General features: G+C 52.0%; 2 protein-coding genes across 2 annotated transcripts in view; both read right to left on the bottom strand.

Moving 5' to 3' along the window:
• On the bottom strand, window positions 1-1,113 carry SSTR5 (somatostatin receptor 5). The gene has a single exon (XM_059861673.1). It carries the CDS (start codon window positions 1,111-1,113, stop codon window positions 1-3), a length of 1,113 nt encoding a protein of 370 aa, XP_059717656.1.
• Window positions 1,114-7,405: 6,292 nt separating this feature from the next.
• LOC132335496 (tektin-4-like) overlaps window positions 7,406-17,359 on the bottom strand; it is a 19,814-nt gene continuing 9,860 nt past the window's right edge. Inside the window, 3 exon segments of the mRNA XM_059862078.1 lie at window positions 7,406-7,633; window positions 8,044-8,209; window positions 9,278-9,306. Coding sequence (XP_059718061.1) covers window positions 7,406-7,633; window positions 8,044-8,209; window positions 9,278-9,306 — 423 coding nt within the window.

Genomic DNA, 17,359 nt, shown 5'->3' with positions numbered 1-17,359 from the left:
TCAGACCTTGCTGGTCTGCATGTGCCCGTTGAACTCCGCGTTCCTCGGGGTCAGCATGGACTCCTGCAGGCGGCTGCTGTTCTCCGGCCTGTGCTCCACGGGCTCTCCATCCTCCGCTCCGTCCCCCTTGCGGAGGCAGAGAACCTTCTGGAAGCTCTGCTTGAAGTTGTCGGAGAGGAAGCCGTAGAGGATGGGGTTGGCGCAGCTGTTGGCGTAGCTCAGCACCACCATGAAGAAGTAGAGCCCCTCGAGGACGGGGTCGGCGGGCAGGATGAGGATCAGGTTGACGATGTTCATGGTGTAGAAGGGCAGCCAGCAGAAGACGAAGACCACCACGATGATCACCACCATCCTGGTGACCTTCCGCTCCGACCTGCGGCGCCGCGTGGAGCCCACGCGGATCCCCGAGGACTTCACCTTGACCACGATCAGCAGGTAGCACAGGCAGATGACCAGCAGGGGCCCGAAGAAGCCCAGCGCCGAGGTGTAGATGATGAACGCCGCCGACCAGACGTTGACCGGCTCCGGCCAGTTCATGTTGCACGTCTGGAAATCCTCCTGCACGTCCGAGAAGATGATCACGGGCAGCACCACCAAGAAGGAGAAGGTCCAGACCGTGGCGCTGATGAGCTTGGCCACCCTGGGCCGTCTCCACTTGGTGGATTTGATGGGGTGCACCACGGCCAGGTAGCGGTCCATGCTCATCACCGTCAGGCAGAAGATGCTGGTGAACTGGTTGATGCCGTCCACGGTCATCACCAGGCGGCAGAGGAAGGAGCCGAAGGGCCAGTAGGAGATGGCGTTCTGGGTGGCCAGGAAGGGCAGGCCCAGCATGAAGAGCACGTCGGCCACAGCCAGGTTGAGGATGTAGATGTTGGTGACCGTCTTCATCTTGGCGTGGCGCAGCACCACGTAGATGACCAGGGCGTTGCCGCTCAGCCCCAGGGCGCACACCAGCAGGTAGCAGATGGGGATGAGCACCTTGTGGATGTACTGGAACGGGGGCGGCCCCGGGAGCGTCCCGTTCTCCGTCCCGTTGGGCAGCAGGGAGGAGTTGGCCTGGCCGGGAGCGCCGTCCGTGCTGAACGTGCTGGAGAAGTACAGAGGATCCATGGTTCCTTTGTTTGCTCTCTCTGGGGGGTTTTCCTCTTAGGAGAGATTAAACTCCGTGGGCAGTGGAGTTCCTAGAAGGAACATTTTGTTCCTAGAAGGGAAATTCAAAATGCGAAAAGTCAAAATTCAAAAATTCAGAAATGAAGAAATTCAAAAATTCAAAAACCTCAAAAACTCAAGGAAAAGAGAGACAACACTTTTACAAAGTGGACTTTCACAATCACTTCCATTTTCTCTTCTCTTCAGGATTTGGGGTTGGATGATTCAGCCAGGGAGCGGGGTGGGATCAATTCCCAACCAAGGAATTGCACAGTGGGAGAATCCCCGTGCTCATCCCCGTGCTCATCCCAGCAGATCCCAGGTTCTGTTTCATTTTCACAGGATCCAGGGCTGGGTGTGGCTGTGATGCATTTTTCCCTGTGAGGGTGGAGAGGCTCTGGGACAGAATTCCCAGAGGAGCTGTGGCTGCTCCTGGATCCCTGGAAGTGTCCAAGGCTGGGTTGGATGGGGCTTGGAGCACCTTGGGACAGTGAAAGATGTTGGGGTTGGAACTGGGATCAGGGGAAGAATCAAAACTTTCCATAACAATGGAGAACCCTTGGGAAAAAATCCCTGAGCTCCAAGACAGAAAGGATCACGTCTGAGATCTTGCCCACCAGGTCAGGGTGTGTGCACAGAGAAGGGAAGGAATAAACTCCTTTTTCCCATCCCTCAAGATTATTTTTTGTGCTCCCGCATCCTCTCCTCTCACCCTGAACTGCTTTTTCTCCCAAAAATCCCATTTTCCTGCAGGAAATCCAAGCTGCAGTGGGCAGCTCCAGGACAGCTGAGCAGATTTGAAGCTGGAATAAATTTTGCCAACCATCCTGAAAAAGGTGGGGAATTTCCAATGCCCCTTTCCTGTGGCGAGCTTGATCCCCAGGAATATTTTCCCACCTTTTTGTCGGAGTGGGGTTCAGTTTATCAGGTGGAGAAACTTGGAAACATCAAATAAAAAATGGAGATTTAAAGCACCAAACAAAAGCAGATTCAAAGCACCAAATCCCCCAGCAAATCCTGGTGAAGGTGGGAGAAACACCCAGCAATTTTAGCTGCCATCACCTGACGATCAGATTCCCACAATAATCCGGGGGTTTGGGTCTGGAATCACAAGCAGCCAGCCCACAGCCCTGGAAAAGCTCCTTGTCTCCAGGAGCAATCTGAAACCACCTCCGTCGGTGGCTGGGCTTTCTCCTGGGGTGAGAAAACCTGGGGGAGAGGAGGAGCCCCGGCAGCTCCCGGGAGGAATCACAAATGTGCCGAGCTGCTTTGGGAATGGGCAGATGGGGAGTAGGTGTCTCACGTGGCTGGGTGGGGATGCACCGGGAATTGGGGAGTGCAGGGAGAGCTGAGGGAGCTGCTGCAGCTCCAGGGGGTGGGGATGGGGCGGGAGGAGCTGGCTGTGCTGCTGGAATATTTGGGGTTCAGGTGTTGGGAGCATCCCTGCAATTCCCAGCATCCCGCTGCAGGCAGAGCTCAGCCTGAGCTCTTTATAAATTAAACAGGAGAGGGTCAGAGCCTGGATAAAATAACACAGGAAAAGTCCAGCTCAGGCTGGAAAAGGGGAATTTTAAATCCTGATCTTCAACCTCTTTTGAAATCCTGAGCTGTAGCAAATCTCAGGTTGTTTGTGGGGGAATTCTGGGAGAAGCCGAAGCTGGGACTCCTTATCCTCAGCTGGGAGGGGTTTGGAAATTCCCATTTTCCTGCTGTGACCCCTCTGGGATCACTGAAGGGAAGGATGGGAAGGGATGGGGCAGGCAGGGTTTATAAACTCACATCCATGGAGCTGCATCCTTGGCATTGGGAATTCTTCCCAGACAAGCTCAGCACATCCAGGCTGGGCCCAAAAAGCCCAAATTTCCATCTGAGCCTGGGAAAAATTGGAAGGCAGGGAAAGGAGCAGAGCTGGAGCTCAGCAGGGAAGGTCAGGAGGAGCAGTCATGTGTGGCTCATCCTTAGAAAATGGGAAGGACATTTTTCCAGTGTCCCTTTTCCCACAGAGCACACCCTTGGATTCAGGACTGCAGGAACTGCACACTGACTTCCCTCCTGCTCCTTCCACCACCCCGGGAGCTCAGGCCTTGGGAAGAGGAGCTCTTTTCTTCAGATCATTCCAATTTCATCCCCCCTGGAGAAATCCTCCAGCCCCAAATCCCTGATTGCAGAGGGCCTCCGGCTCTCCCAGCCATCCATTGGCATTCCAGAGGTTTTTTATAAAGGACTTGGGTGTGTTTTTCATGGAGAGGTGTGGATTTTTCCGAATTTTTTTTGTGGATTTTTCGGATTTTTTTTTGTGGATTTTTCGGATTTTTTTTGTGGATTTTCCAGCAGAGAGGAACTTCCAGGTTCCCTCAGCAGCCAGACTTTTCCTGGAGTCAGGGACACTCTGTCACCTCAGCGTTGTGGGGCTCTTCCATGGGTTTGTGGGAATATTCACCTTTCCCTCGGGATTTTTGTCCTGTGGGATGAACTGTGCAACATTCCCTGTCACACTGGGCGGGTTGGGAAGGGAATCCCAGAACCCTGGAATGCTTTGGGTCCCAAGGGACCTCCAAGCTCATCCACGAGCACCTCCCACCACCCCAGATTGCTCCAGCCTGGATGTGGACAATCCCAGAGCATTTCCTGAGAGGAAATCCATTTCCTAAGGCTCTGCTGCAAACCCTTCCAACTCTTCCCTGCTGTTCTCAGCACCAGGAAGGAATTTCCTCCACCTGGACATTCCCCATTCCCGGGATTTGACGTCCCAAGGTCCCCCAGATCTGCAAACCAAACCCAGATCCCCATCCCACCTTTGCTTCCCTCAGCCTCTGCCTTGCAGCCCCCAGAATTCTGGAACTTTCCCTGGAAAAACAAACCCCGACCAGCTGCAAATCCATGTTTTCCTGGCTGCCTTGGAGGAGCACAGGGAATTTCTCCCCCGATCCAGGGGACAATTTGTCCCTCACCAGCGCGATTCGCCCTCAGCTCCTTTTGTCACCACGACCCCGAAGCTCCACAAAAGGTGATTAAAGATGACGATTAAAGGTAATTAAGAGGCGCTGATTGATCCCTCCTGGCCTTGTTTGGTGTTCTTAATTAAGGGATTAACAACAAACACGCCTCCAGGGGATTTTCTCTCATCCAGCTCTTCTCCCCTTCGATTTCCAAGCCCCCTCCCTGGGATTGTCCATAAATTCTGGGGTTTCTGCTTAAAATTGAGGAAATGTGGAGCTGGAATAATCACTGACAGAATTCCAAGTTTTGACAGAGCACCATCCAGGAAAAAATCAGCATCCACAGCAGCTGAATATATCTCTGTCCCTGCTTCCCAAAAAAATTCAGGGAATAAATAGCAGAGGTGTTATGGTGCCAGAATTTCACATTTGTGAAAACTCCTAAATAAACCTGGGTGAAAAAAAAAAAAACAAGGATTAGCAGAACAGCGACTGAAAAATCATCCCAACCTAAGGAAAAACAAAGGTTTAAAATGGAATTAAAATTTTTAATTCAAAATTAAAAATGCCCAGACAGATCGAGGCTGAAGTTTTCCCTGGGCTCTGGTCACAGCAGGAAAGCAAAAATAACTCCGTGGAGAACATTGCATGAGAGTGGGGCTGGGGCAGGAATTGCAGGAATTAAACCTGATTTTCCAAGCTGGATTGGATCCTGCTGCCTGTTTGCCTCTGGAATCATCGCTCTCTCATCCACGATAATTGCTGGGAATGGAATTACAGCACCGGCGCGGCAGATTGCTGCTTCCAGCAGCAGGATAATTAGGGATAACACAGCCAGTGGGAATCCAGGCTTTTCAAGCTGTCTTGGGAGGAAAACCACCCCGAGAACTCTCCAGGAATTGTCTCCTGACAGCAGAGCTCCCATCCCGTGCGGCTGGCTGCAATAAATCCCCGGGCTTTTGGTAATTTCATCATTTTCATGTTTTGGAGCTGTGTCCATCACCTGGGAGCCCCCGGGGCCTCGTTCCAGGCAGGGGAGGGAGGGAGACCTGGCAGAGCAGCTCTGGGATAGCTCAGAAATCCCGGGAAAGCTGGGTGGGAGCAGCAGGGAAATGCAGCATCACCCTGAGAGCTGCCTCGGCTCCGAGGGGTGGAAATGTCCTGCACAACGCAGCGGGGACACCTCGGTTTTCCCATTCCCACCAACTGGAATTTAAAAACCGAAGGGATCCGTTCAGATTCTCCCGAAAAGGAATTTTCTCCTTGTTCAAATCTGCCTTTGATGCTTCCCAGGGGGCGTTTGTTGTCCCAAAAAACCAAATTATGGATTTTTCTCTGCTGAAAACAAAACTTTCTCACCTGAAATTGCTCCTCTGCTTCCACTCTCTGAACTGGGACTAAACCAATCAGCTGAACTCCAAGTTCAACAACTTCTTCCCGCTTTCAATCCTAAAAAATCTTCTCAATTGTATATTTGGCACCACCTTGTTACCCCTCAGCTCATCCCAGGCTTTCCCAGAGCACCTGCTCAGAGAAGCTGCTCCTATTTTTAGGACTGAACAACCCATGAAACAGCCCATAACCCCAAATCTTGGCTGAATCCTTTCTTTTCTCCCCAAACACATTTCAGTCATGCTCAGGGATTACTCACTCGGGCTGAGCTGCTCCTGCCACACCAACACTCGTGGAAAGCAAAAGCTGCTGGCCTTGGTCCCAGGTTTAAGCTGGGTTTGCTCCAGGATTTAAACTGGGTTTGCCCCCAGGTTTAAACTGGGTTTGGTCTTAGGTTTAAACTGGGTTTGCCCCCAGATTTTAACTGGATTTGCTCCTGGATTTAAACTGGGTTTGCTCCCGAATTGAAGGTGTGTTTGCTCCTGGATTTAAAGTGGGTTTGGTCCCAGATTTAAAGTGGGTTTGCTCCCAGATTTAAGTTGGATTTGCTCCTGGATTTAAGATGGGTTTGCTCCCAGATTTAAACTGGGTTTTCTCCTGTATTTAAGGTTGGTTTGGTCTCAGGTTTAAACTGGGTTTGGTCCCAGATTTAAGGCTGGGTTTGCTCACAGTTTAAGCCACTCCAGGCAGAGCAAGGTGTGGAGCTCCATCTCTGTTCCCCCGCCGGGCAGTGGGGCTGGGGTGGAGCTCCCAAACCCGGCTCCAGCTCCGGCTCATCCCCAAACCCAGGGGGTTTCCCCAAAGGTTTCTGTTCCTCCCTTCCCCTCTGCAATCCAGGGACACGCAGGGATTTCAGGGATATTCCAGGTGGGTGCAGGAGGGGCTGATTCCAGGCTGGGGCTGCTCCCAGGCTGAGGGAGGATGGGAACGGCCCCGCGGTGGAAGGAGCTCAGGATCAGCAGCTCTGGGAGGAAATTCCAGGATTTGGGATATCTGGCTTGGATTTATCCCACTCCAGCAGTGCAGCTCCTCTGCAGCTGAGGCTGTCCCCAGGAGCTGGGGGTCCCTCAAGCTCCCCCAGACTGGTCCCAGCACCCCGGGAGCGGCTGTGGGGTCTCACCCGGGGGTCTCCTCCTCCCCAGAGCTACAAAAAGTCTCTGCTCGAGCTCAAACCGCCTGAGCCCGGCTCTTTCTGAGCCCGGCTGTTCTTTCCCTGCTCTTCCATGCCCAGCTCTGGGCTCGGGGGCCGGGAGCTGCAGGGATGCAGCCCAGGCTCAGCCGGAGCTGCTCCCAGCCCGGCCCCATCCTGACTCCCCCCGATGTCACCTTGACCTTGACATCTCTGCTCGCTGACCCCCCTGGAGCAGCCCCCAGCCCGGCGCTCCCTGCCGTGTTTTATCCCAGGGCTCTGTTCTGTCCCTGAGCCCCATCAGGGCTCTGTCACATCCCCGGGGTGACAGCGGCCCCGGGCTGTGCCCGCCGGTGCCTTTCCCCTCCCTTCCAGCCCCAAAGCCGCGCTCAGGCTGCTCCTGCCTCAAACGCGGCATCGTCCCCACGGCCGGGGGTCCCTCCATGCCACCCCCAGCAGGGATTGTCACCCCACCGCCCAGAGGGTCCCCCTCGCCACCTTCCAGCCAGGATAGAGTCACTCCAGCACCAAAACCCCCCTCAGAAGGGCAAATTCGGTGTCTCCACCAGCGGCACCGACGGCTCCGGTGCCTCCTCCACCCCAGCGAAGCCCCGGGGCGAGCCTTGCGGCTCCCCCGCCTGCCCCGTGCCCATCCTCCCCGCAGCCATCGCTCCCGTTCCCCGCATCCCCGCTCCCGTTCCCCGCATCCCGGCTCCCGTTCCCCGCATCCCCGCTCCCGTTCCCCGCATCCCCGCTCCCGTTCCCCGCACCCCGGTCCCGTTCCCGGCCGTGCTTACCTGCGGCTCCAGGGCTGCTCTCCGCCGGAGCAGGACCCGCCGCTCCCGCAGCCGCGCCGGGAGCGCTCCCCGCGCTGGCCGCTCCCCCGGGAGGAGCCACGGGGCTCGGCGGGGCCGGGGGTGCCGCAGCCCTGGGGCCGCCCCCTGCTCGGCAACTTGGGCTGGCAGCGGGAGCGCTGCAGGGATGCTCTGCCCGCCGGTGCCCCCGCCAGCGTGTGTGCCACCTGCGAGTGTGTGCGCGCCCCCTCCCCGTGCTTGTGCCACCCCTTCATGTCTGTCCCCTTTCCCATGTCTGTGCCACCTCCCCATGCTTGTGTCCCCCTCCCTACGTCTGTCCGCTTTCCCATGCCTCTGCCCCACTCCCCGTCCCTGTTCCGCCATCCCTGTTGTCCCCTCCCCGTCCCTGGCCCCCCATCCTTATCCCCCACTCTCCCATCCCCGTTCCCTTATCCTCATCCCTGTTCCCCCATCCCCATCCCTGTCCCTCCATCCCTGTCCCCCCATCCCCATCCCTGTTCCCCACTCCCCGTCCCTGGCCCCCCATCCTTATCCCCACTCCCCCATCCCCGTTCCCCTATCCTCATCCCTGTCCCTCCATCCCTGTCCCTCCATCCCCATCCCGGGCTGTCCTTACCCGGCTCTGCCGCTCCCGCAGCCCCGGGGTTGAGCCGGAGGGGGAAGAGCCGCATTTCCCCGGGCTCCTTCTCCCGTCCAGCCCCGAGAAATCCTCCAAAGCCTCCCGCAGGCTGGGAGCGAGCCCCTCCCGACCCCCAGAGGCGGCAGCCGAGCCCGGGGTGCGTCTGGGGACAGGGAGGGCTCCGGCACCCGCGGGGCTCCGGTTTCACGCCCCCGTCCCTGGGCAGAAGGGGAGCCCGAGCGCCAAGGGCACATCCCCATCATCTCCATCACCCCTGCAGAGAGGGATCCCATGTGGGGAGGTTTTCCTCCAGCCGGCTCCGAGTCAGGCCCTAAAATCGCTCCCTGGGGGGAAGGTGGGGGCTGAAGGTCCCGGCTGCGAGGGGAGCCCGGTCCCTCCTGAACTCCCCGGGCGCTGCTGGGCACGAAGGGGCTGAAGTGTTTGGGGTTTGGAGTATTTTGCGATGCAACAAGTGCGATAAAAGTGAGGCAGAGCTCTGCCCCCTCCTCCCCGCACCCTCCCTGCGCTGTCACACGCTCAAACATCGCTCCCAGCACCACCTCGAGTGTTTTCTCCCCAGTTTCTGGGCAGCTTGGGGGGCTCAGAGCAGCTCCGAGCTCAGCCCCTCCTCATCAGCATGCACAGAGCATCGCGCTCACAATAATGGATCTGATCTTAATCCTCTGTTGAGGCTTTTCAATTAGAGCCGGGTGCTTGAGTCAGACGTGTGAACACGGGGGAAAAAAAGCGAGGCAGAGCTGCTGCTGGCATGTCAGGCTGGAATTCAATCTGCTGATGTATTTATGGGCATGGGTTGCTAAACGCGAGCGAGACTCCAGCCTGCTCTCGCCATGACAATGGGAAGAGTCATCTGATAAAAATAGAATTTGGCATGATAAACAGCCAAGGAGAGGAGCTTCGCATCACCTGCTCGGCAAACACGCCCAGAAAATGCCCGCAATTTATTGCCCAGCAATGATCCCGCCAGGAACGGCAGCTTGAAGCCAAACGGGGTTAATTTAGAGGAATTATCTTTATTTTATTAGGATTTATTGGCAGTTTGTGCTAGGGAAAATGTTGCTGGATAAACACGGTGGTGCCTAAGTTGCCCTGAAGAAAGAGCAGCGTTTTTCCTGTAAATAAACAGTGGGAAAAGAGGAATTTTACTGGGATCTGTGCAGGGAGACAGGCTGGATTTTCCAAGGCTCTCAAGGCTGGTTCAGTTCTTTACCCACTCGAGCCAACAGCGCCGTGCTGGGGCTGAATGGAGGGAACACAAAGCCTGGGAGAGCATTCCCTGCAATCCTGATTCCAGTGCCCGAGTCGCCTGGGCAGAGGGCAAAGAGCTCCTGGCACCCGTGGGTGGCACAGAGACCTTTGGTGGCACAGGGGACAGGGCCCCACAGGGATGGGAGAGTTTCTTTTCTTTTGAGTTTTTCTGTCTCTCCTTTCGCTGGATGGAATATTTGATGGTCTGTGCGCTTGTGACAATTTTTATGGTTTTTTGTGGAGAGGAAGGAGAGCTGAGATGGAGATAAAAGCCTCAAAATGAGGGATTGGGGCTGGCCCTGCTCTTTGTGCGTGTCCTGGTGGCCGAGAAGGACAATGGGATGGTGGGGTGTGGACAAGGAGCAGGAGCAGCAGTGCCCCTGCCCCTCTGGGTGCTGTGTCCAGCCCTGGCTCCCAGCACAGGGGGACAGGAGCTCCTGGAGCTCAGCAGGGGCTGGGGCAGCTCCGTGCCCCGGAAAGGCTGAGGGAGCTGGGGCTGCTCAGCCTGGAGAGGAGCCCCAGGGAGAGGGGCCTCGGCCCTGGCTGGCCCTGGGTGGCCCTGGGTGTCCCTGGGTGTCCCCATGGATCCCTGGGTGTCCCTGTCTGTCCCTGGGTGTCCCCATGGATCCCTGGGTGTCCCTGTCTGTCCCTGGGTGTCCCCATGGATCCTTGGGTGTCCCTGTGGGTCCCTGTCTGTCCCTGGGTGTCCCCATGGATCCTTGGGGGTCCCTGTCGGTCCCTAGGTGTCCCTGTCTGTCCCTGGGTGTCCCCATGGATCCCTGGGTGTCCCTGGGTGTCCCCATGGATCCCTGGGGGTCCCTGTCTGTACCTGGGTGTCCCTGTGGGTCCCTGGATGTCCCCATGTGCCCCTGTCTGTCCCTGCATGTCTCTGTCTGTTCCTGTCTGTCCCTGGGTGTCCCTGGGTATCCCTGGGTGTCCCATGCATCCCTGTGTGTCTCTGGGTGACTCTGGCTGTCCCTGGGTGTCCCCATGGATCCCTGGGTGTCCCTGGGTATCCCTGGGTATCCCTGGGTGTCCCTGGGTGTCCCCATGGATCCCTGGGTGTCCCTGGGTGTCCCCATGGATCCCTGGGTGTCCCTGTCTGTCCCTGGGTGTCCCCATGGATCCCTGGGTGTCCCTGTCTGTCCCTGGGTGTCCCCATGGATCCTTGGGTGTCCCTGTGGGTCCCTGTCTGTCCCTGGGTGTCCCCATGGATCCTTGGGGGTCCCTGTCTGTCCCTAGGTGTCCCTGTCTGTCCCTGGGTGTCCCCATGGATCCCTGGGTGTCGTGTCCCTGTCTGTCCCTGGGTGTCCCTGTGGGTCCCTGGATGTCCCCATGTGCCCCTGTCTGTCCCTGCATGTCTCTGTCTGTTCCTGTCTGTCCCTGGGTGTCCCTGGGTATCCCTGGGTGTCCCATGCATCCCTGTGTGTCTCTGGGTGACTCTGGCTGTCCCTGGGTGTCCCCATGGATCCCTGGGTGTCTCTGGGTGTCCCCAGGTGTCCCTGTCTGTCCCTGGATGTTCCGGTGTGTCCCTGTCTGTCCCTGTCTGCCCCTGGCTGTCCCCATGGACCCCTGTGTGTCCTTGTGGGTCCCTGGGTGTCCCCAGGTGTCCCTGTCTGTCCCTGACTGTCCCCAGGTGTCCCTGTCTGTTCCCGGGTGTCCCTGGGTGTCCCCGGGTGTCCCTGTCCTGCAGGGAGGGCTCTGCTCCAGGGGGACGGGCCGGGATTGATCCCAGGAATCCCCTCCTGAACTCCTGCCCAGCCCTGAGCAGATCCCACAGAGGCTGTGGAGTCTCTCCTGGGGATATTCCCAAATTCCAGGATGTAATCCCACTCTGGGATGACCCCTCCCCACCTGCCCCACCCCAGGATTCCATGATCCATGTCCAACCCCCCTAATTCTGCTCCAAGCCTCCTCATGCTGTCCCACCCAGCAATTCCATGTCCTGGCAGGATCCCTGGCTGGGTTTTCCCGCGGGAATGCTGAGGATGGGGAAATGCTGCCACAGCCCTGGAGCAGCCCAGGCTGTGACACCGGGAGCTGGGAGGCTCCTCCTGCCTTTGGAATCCGCCCGGGGCAGCAGGGAGGAGCTGGATGGATCCCTCTTTTCAGAAGGAAAAGCTCCTGGAGAACTCCTGGCAGCAGCTTTTCCCAGGGGAGGTTGGCATTGAGGAGGAGTGAGGGGTGTGGAATCACCTCCAGGAGAGACTCGGGTCCAAGCCTGGCTGGAATTGGGTGGAAATGCTGGAATTGGGTGGAAATGTTGGAAATGCTGAGGGATCCAACCCCAGTTCCTGAGGGATCCAATCCCATCTCCTGAAGGATCCAATCCCAGCTCCTGAGGGATCCAATCCCATCTCCTGAAGGATCCAACCCCATCTCCTGAGGATCCAACCCCAACTCCTGAGGGATCCAACCCCATCTCCTGAGGGATCCAACCCCATCTCCTGAGGGATCCAACCCCAGCTCCTGAGGGATCCAATCCCAACTCCTGAGGATCCAACCCCATCTCCTGAGGGATCCAACCCCAGCTCCTGAGGATCCAACCCCATCTCCTGAGGATCCAGTCCCATCTCCTGAGGGATCCAACCCCAACTCCTGAGGGATCCAACCCCAGCTCCTGAGGGATCCAACCCCAGCTCCTGAGGGATCCAACCCCAGCTCCTGAGGGATCCAATCCCAGCTCCTGAGGGATCCAATCCCAGCTCCTGAGGATCCAACCCCATCTCCTGAGGGATCCAACCCCAGCTCCTGAGGATCCAACCCCATCTCCTGAGGGATCCAATCCCATCTCCTGAGGGATCCAACCCCAGCTCCTGAGGGATCCAATCCCAGCTCCTGAGGGATCCAATCCCAGCTCCTGAGGGATCCAATCCCAGCTCCTGAGGGATCCAACCCCAGCTCCTGAGGGATCCAACCCCATCCCCTGAGGGATCCAACCCCATCCCCTGAGGATCCAACCCCAGCTCCTGAGGATCCAATCCCATCTCCTGAGGGATCCAATCCCAGCTCCTGAGGATCCAATCCCATCTCCTTTGCCTGGAATTCCCACCACCTTTTCCTCTAAGGATTTTAAACGCTGATTTTTAACTTGCCCAGCCCAAGAAAAAGGAGATATTGAGATAAAATCTTGGGATACTGCTGGGAAAATCGTGGATCAGAGTGGGAATCATCCCTAGGAGTTTCCAAAGCCAGCTGAGATTTGGGCTCTGCTGAGCCCTGAGTTATTCCTGTTGCCATAGAAATTAATGGATGTGTTTGCTGCTGCTCCCTGCTCCAGAGATATCCACAGATATCCACAGATATCCATCACCACCTCCAGCCACGGCCCTGCATTCCCAGTTTTTCCTTCTCCCAGGAATTCCATGGGCAGCAGGAAGTTTTATTTATTTTTATTTTTATTTTTATTTTTATTTTTATTTTTATTTTTATTTTTATTTTTATTTTTATTTTTATTTTTACTTTTATTTTTATTTTTATTTTTTATTTTATTTTTATTTTTGCTTTATTTTGGTTTTGTTTTTTATTTATTGTATTTATATTTATATTTATATTTAGACTCTACTATTTATATTTATATTTAGACTTCACTATTTATTTTATCTTTATTTTTACTATTTATATTTATATTTAGACTCTACTGTTTATATTTATATTTATTTTTATTTTTATTTTTATTTTTATTTTTATTTTTATTTTTATTTTTATTTTTATTTTTATTTTTATTTTTACTATTTATTTTTACTATTTTATTTCTATTTAGACTTTACTATTTATTTTTATTTTTATTTTTATTTTTATTTTTATTTTTATTTTTATTTTTATTTTTATTTTTTACTATTTATATTTATATTTAGACTCTACTATTTATATTTATATTTATATTTATATTTATATTTATATTTATATTTATATTTATATTTATATTTATATTTATATTTATATTTATATTTATATTTATATTTATATTTATATTATGCTAGTTATGGTTTAAGTTTTTTGTTTAGTTTTTGTTTATGTTAATTTTTATTTTTAATTTTAAATTTTTACATTTATTTTTATTTTGAATTTTATTTTTATTTTGTTTTTCTAACACTCTGGGAGCTGCCAGAACCCGAGCTCATCTCCCAGCTGGGAGCAGCCCCATGACATTCCCAGTTTGCAGCCCAAGGTTTTCCCTGTGCCAAGAAAATCAGGAATTGCAGCGAGGCTGAGGCTGCGGCGGTCCCACCTCCCTTTGTTCTGCTCCCAGCGAGGGAAATCAGCGCCTCCAAAGCCTCTCCAGGGGCAGGAATTCCAGCCCCACCTGGAGCCATGGCAGGGGTTGGGGTGCAGGAAGGAATTCCCGGTGGGATTGTTCCCTCTGGGAGTTCGGGGCAGGAAGCCAAGGGTTGGATTCTCCCCCTGGAGGGAAGCTGGGCTGGGAATTTGTTTTCCTTTCCGTGACTTCCCAGCTGTTCCCAAGAGAGCAAAAATCAGGATGGAGCCAGAGGGAAAGGCTGGGAGAGCTGGGAATGTTCACCTGGAGAGGAGAAACCTCGGGGTGAGCCCAGGGGGGCCGGAGGGAGCTCCAGGAAAGAGGGAGAGGAACATTCCCAAGGGATGGAGGGACAGCACACAGGGAATGTTCCCAGAGTCAGGGATGGATGGGACACTGGGAATTGGGAATTCCTGCTGGGAGGGCGGGGATGGAATTCCCAGAGGAGCTGTGGCTGCCCCTGGATCCCTGGGAGTGGATCCTCCAGCCTCACGCCAGTTAAACTCAGAGCTGAGCCTTACAGGAGTGCTCAGAGCCAGGCCTAAAACAAGGATTAAATCCACCTTGGGATGGATGAGCCCCTGGAGAAGGATTTATCTTGTCCTCAACCCTTATCAGCTCTACTTCCCTGTTCCTTCAGCCCTACAGGAGTTAAACTCGAGCCTTAAAGGAATGCTCCAAAGCTGAGCCTTAAGCAGGGATTAAACCCACTTTGGGATGGATGAACCTCTGGGTAAGGATTTCTCTTAGGGATCTAGTCCCAGCCTGAGGGATCCTTAGAAAGTGACCTTTCTAAGCCTTTTCAGCTTTATTGTCCTGCTCCTGCAGCCTCAGACGAGTTAAGCTCAGAGTCAAGCCTTAAACAAGGATTAAATCCACCTTGGGATGGATGAGCCCCTGGATAAGGATTTATCTTGTCCTCGACCCTTATCAGCTCTACTTCCCTGTTCCTTCAGCCCTACAGGAGTTAAACTCGAGCCTTAAAGGAATGCTCCAAAGTTGAGCCTTAAGCAGGGATTAAACCCACTTTGGGATGGATGAGCCTCTGGATAAGGATTTCTCTTAGGGATCCACTCCCAGCTCCTGAGGGATCCACTCCCAGCTCCTGAGGGATCCACTCCCAGCTCCTGAGGGATCCTTAGAAAGTGACCTTTCTAAGGCTTTTCAGCTTTATTGTCCTGCTCCTGCAGCCTCAGAGGAGTTAAGCTCAGAGCCAGGCCTTAAACAAGGATTAAACCCACTTTGGGATGCATGAGCCTCTGGATAAGGATTTGTCTTTGTCTCCAACCCTTATCAGCTTCATCCTCCTGTTCCTCCACCTCTTATCAGGTAAAGTCAAGCCTTAAACGAGTGTTCAAAACCAAGCCCAAAACAGGAATTAAATCCCTTTAGGATGGGCGAGCCTCTAGAAAAGGATTTCTCTTATTTATTTTTATTTTTATTTATTCTATTTTATTTTTATTTTTATATTTTATTTTTTATTTTTATTTATTCTATTTTTATTTCTATTTCTATTTGTTTTTATTTTTATTTTTATTTTTATTTTTATTTTTATTTTTATTTTTATTTTTATTTATTTTATTCTATTTCTATTTATATTTCAATTTTATTTTTATTTTTATTTTTATTTATTTTATTCTATTTATTTTTATTTTTATTTTTATTTTTATTTTTATTTTTATTTTTATTTTTATTTTTATTTTTATTTTTATTTTTATTTTTATGTTAGTTTCAGTTTTAGTTTTAGTTTATGTTTATTTTTAATTTTTAATTTTAATTTTAATTTTAATTTTAATTTCAATTTTAATTTTAATTTTTAATTTTTAATATTTTTTCATTTTTATTTGTTTATTTAAATTTTTATTTGTTTTTTTATCTGTGACCCTTATCAGTTTCATTTTCCCCCTCCTCCCACCCTCCCCAGTTCCCCATCCCGGCCAGGACGGATTCGAGCTTTGTCGCTCTCCGTGGTGCTGAGCGGCTCTGAACGCGCCTAAATTCCCTTTTTTTGGCCTCATTTTCCTCCCAGCAGGAATTTACCCCAGCCTGCATCCCGGGATTTCCCGGATTCCGCAGGGGAAGCTGATCCCGGAGCACAGCAGTGCCTCATTCCTGCTCCCTTCCCACCGAACCCACCCCAAATCCCACCCAACTTCCCCACTTCCAAACCAGTCTGAAACTTCTGACTGCTTCCAGGGAGTCATTCCCGGCTGGAATTGTTCCCCAAAAGTCCTGGATTGTGGCTGAGGTACCAAGCAGCAGCACTGAAATGGTTTTTCCCACGAGGTTTGAATAATTCCATTCAGATCCTGACAATTCCTGATATCCTTGGGTTGTTCTCCCAGACAAAGCCGAACTGGAACTTGTGAAAATTCCCACTATTTTTGGAACTTCTTCTTTCCAGCGCCTCCAAAACGTGGTGAAATTCCTGGAAATTCATTTTCTACCGTGCCAGACTCTGAATAAAATTAAGGGAAGGGTCAGGAAGGGAAAGGGGCTCCCAGAATTCCCTGAAGGAAAAGGATTCCTGCATTTCTGCTTTTCTCCTCAGGAATGCCAAGTGCTGATTTTTGGGAATATTTTCCCATTGCAGAAGGAATCTCTGGTGAATATTCCTGCCCTGGGAAGATAACAATGCCCAGCTCTTATCAAAATCCCTCAGAATCCCATTTATGGAAATTAAAAACCCCAAAAAATGAATAAAAATGGTTTTATCCATAAGGACCCAAAGCCTTTGGGATTGGAATTCTGGGAATATCAGCCTTTTCCTCATGATCCCTCTGGGATGCACTGGGCAAAGATCTGCTGGAAGAAAGAATTCCAGGAGCAAAACCCTCTCCTGCTTCTTCCCAGGGCACAATAAAGGAGATTTTTATTATTTTGGGAGCTCTGAGAAGTCTCTGCCTCCCCCATTCCTGGGAGCAGCCAATTTTCCAGAGCCATCCTTGAAATCCCCCTTGGAAATAAAAAAAGATGGAATTCTCCCACCAAATCCACCCCTGGGTACTAAAAATAACATTTCAGTGCTTCCTTTTTACCCCAAAAATGAGGTTTTACCCCACGTTTTGGATGGGAGGGCTGATTAAAAATAGACCCAGTGCCAAGGCCCAGCCCAGCCTCTGGAATCTTGTGGAATTTCAAGAATTCTGGAAAATTCCAGATTTTCCCCTCGTGTGAAGGAGTTTGGGCTGAGTGGAAGAATTTTTAGGGGGAAAAAAGGACTTTTAGGGGGGGTGGATTAGTTTAATTTTGTGGCAAAATCAGGGAATTTTCTCCCCTAAGAGGGAAAGGAAAGCTGGGAAAATCCACCAAAATTCCAGGTGATTTTGGGGAGATCCATCCATTTTCCCTGAGTTCTGTTTCCCATCCTCAAAGAACAGAAAACTTTGCCAAATCCCAGGAATCCCATGGAAATAAATAATGGAAATAACCCTGAAGTGGCTGCAGGATGGGAAAATCCAAAAGCCAAGGAAGCTTCTGGATATTCCTGATTTAAATTCCAAGGAATAAAGCAAAATTAGGACTGGCTTGGAGCAAAAACTGGGAAAAAAAGGCAGGAATTCTGCTCATTCCTGTCCTGATTTCCAGGAAATTGCTGATCCCAAAGCTGCAGCTCCAAGATTCTGGTTCTGGAGACAGCAGGGATCCCATGGAAATAATCCCATGGAAATAATCCCATGGAAATAATCCCATGGAAATGGCTGCAGGTGGGAAAAACCAAGGAAGCTTCTGGGTATTCCTGACTTAAATTCCAGAAAACAAAGCAAAATTAGGAGTGGCTTGGTG

Source organism: Haemorhous mexicanus, chromosome 17, assembly GCF_027477595.1.
Source record: "Haemorhous mexicanus isolate bHaeMex1 chromosome 17, bHaeMex1.pri, whole genome shotgun sequence".
Classification (NCBI taxonomy): Eukaryota; Metazoa; Chordata; class Aves; order Passeriformes; family Fringillidae; genus Haemorhous; species Haemorhous mexicanus.
The sequence above is the reverse complement of the archived record's forward strand: the minus strand, read 5'-3'. Positions and strand labels throughout refer to the sequence as shown.

Coding starts and splice junctions, on each gene's coding strand:
- SSTR5 (XM_059861673.1), bottom strand. CDS start 1,113: ATGGATCCTCTGTACTTCTCCAGCACGTTCAGCACGGACGGCGCTCCC.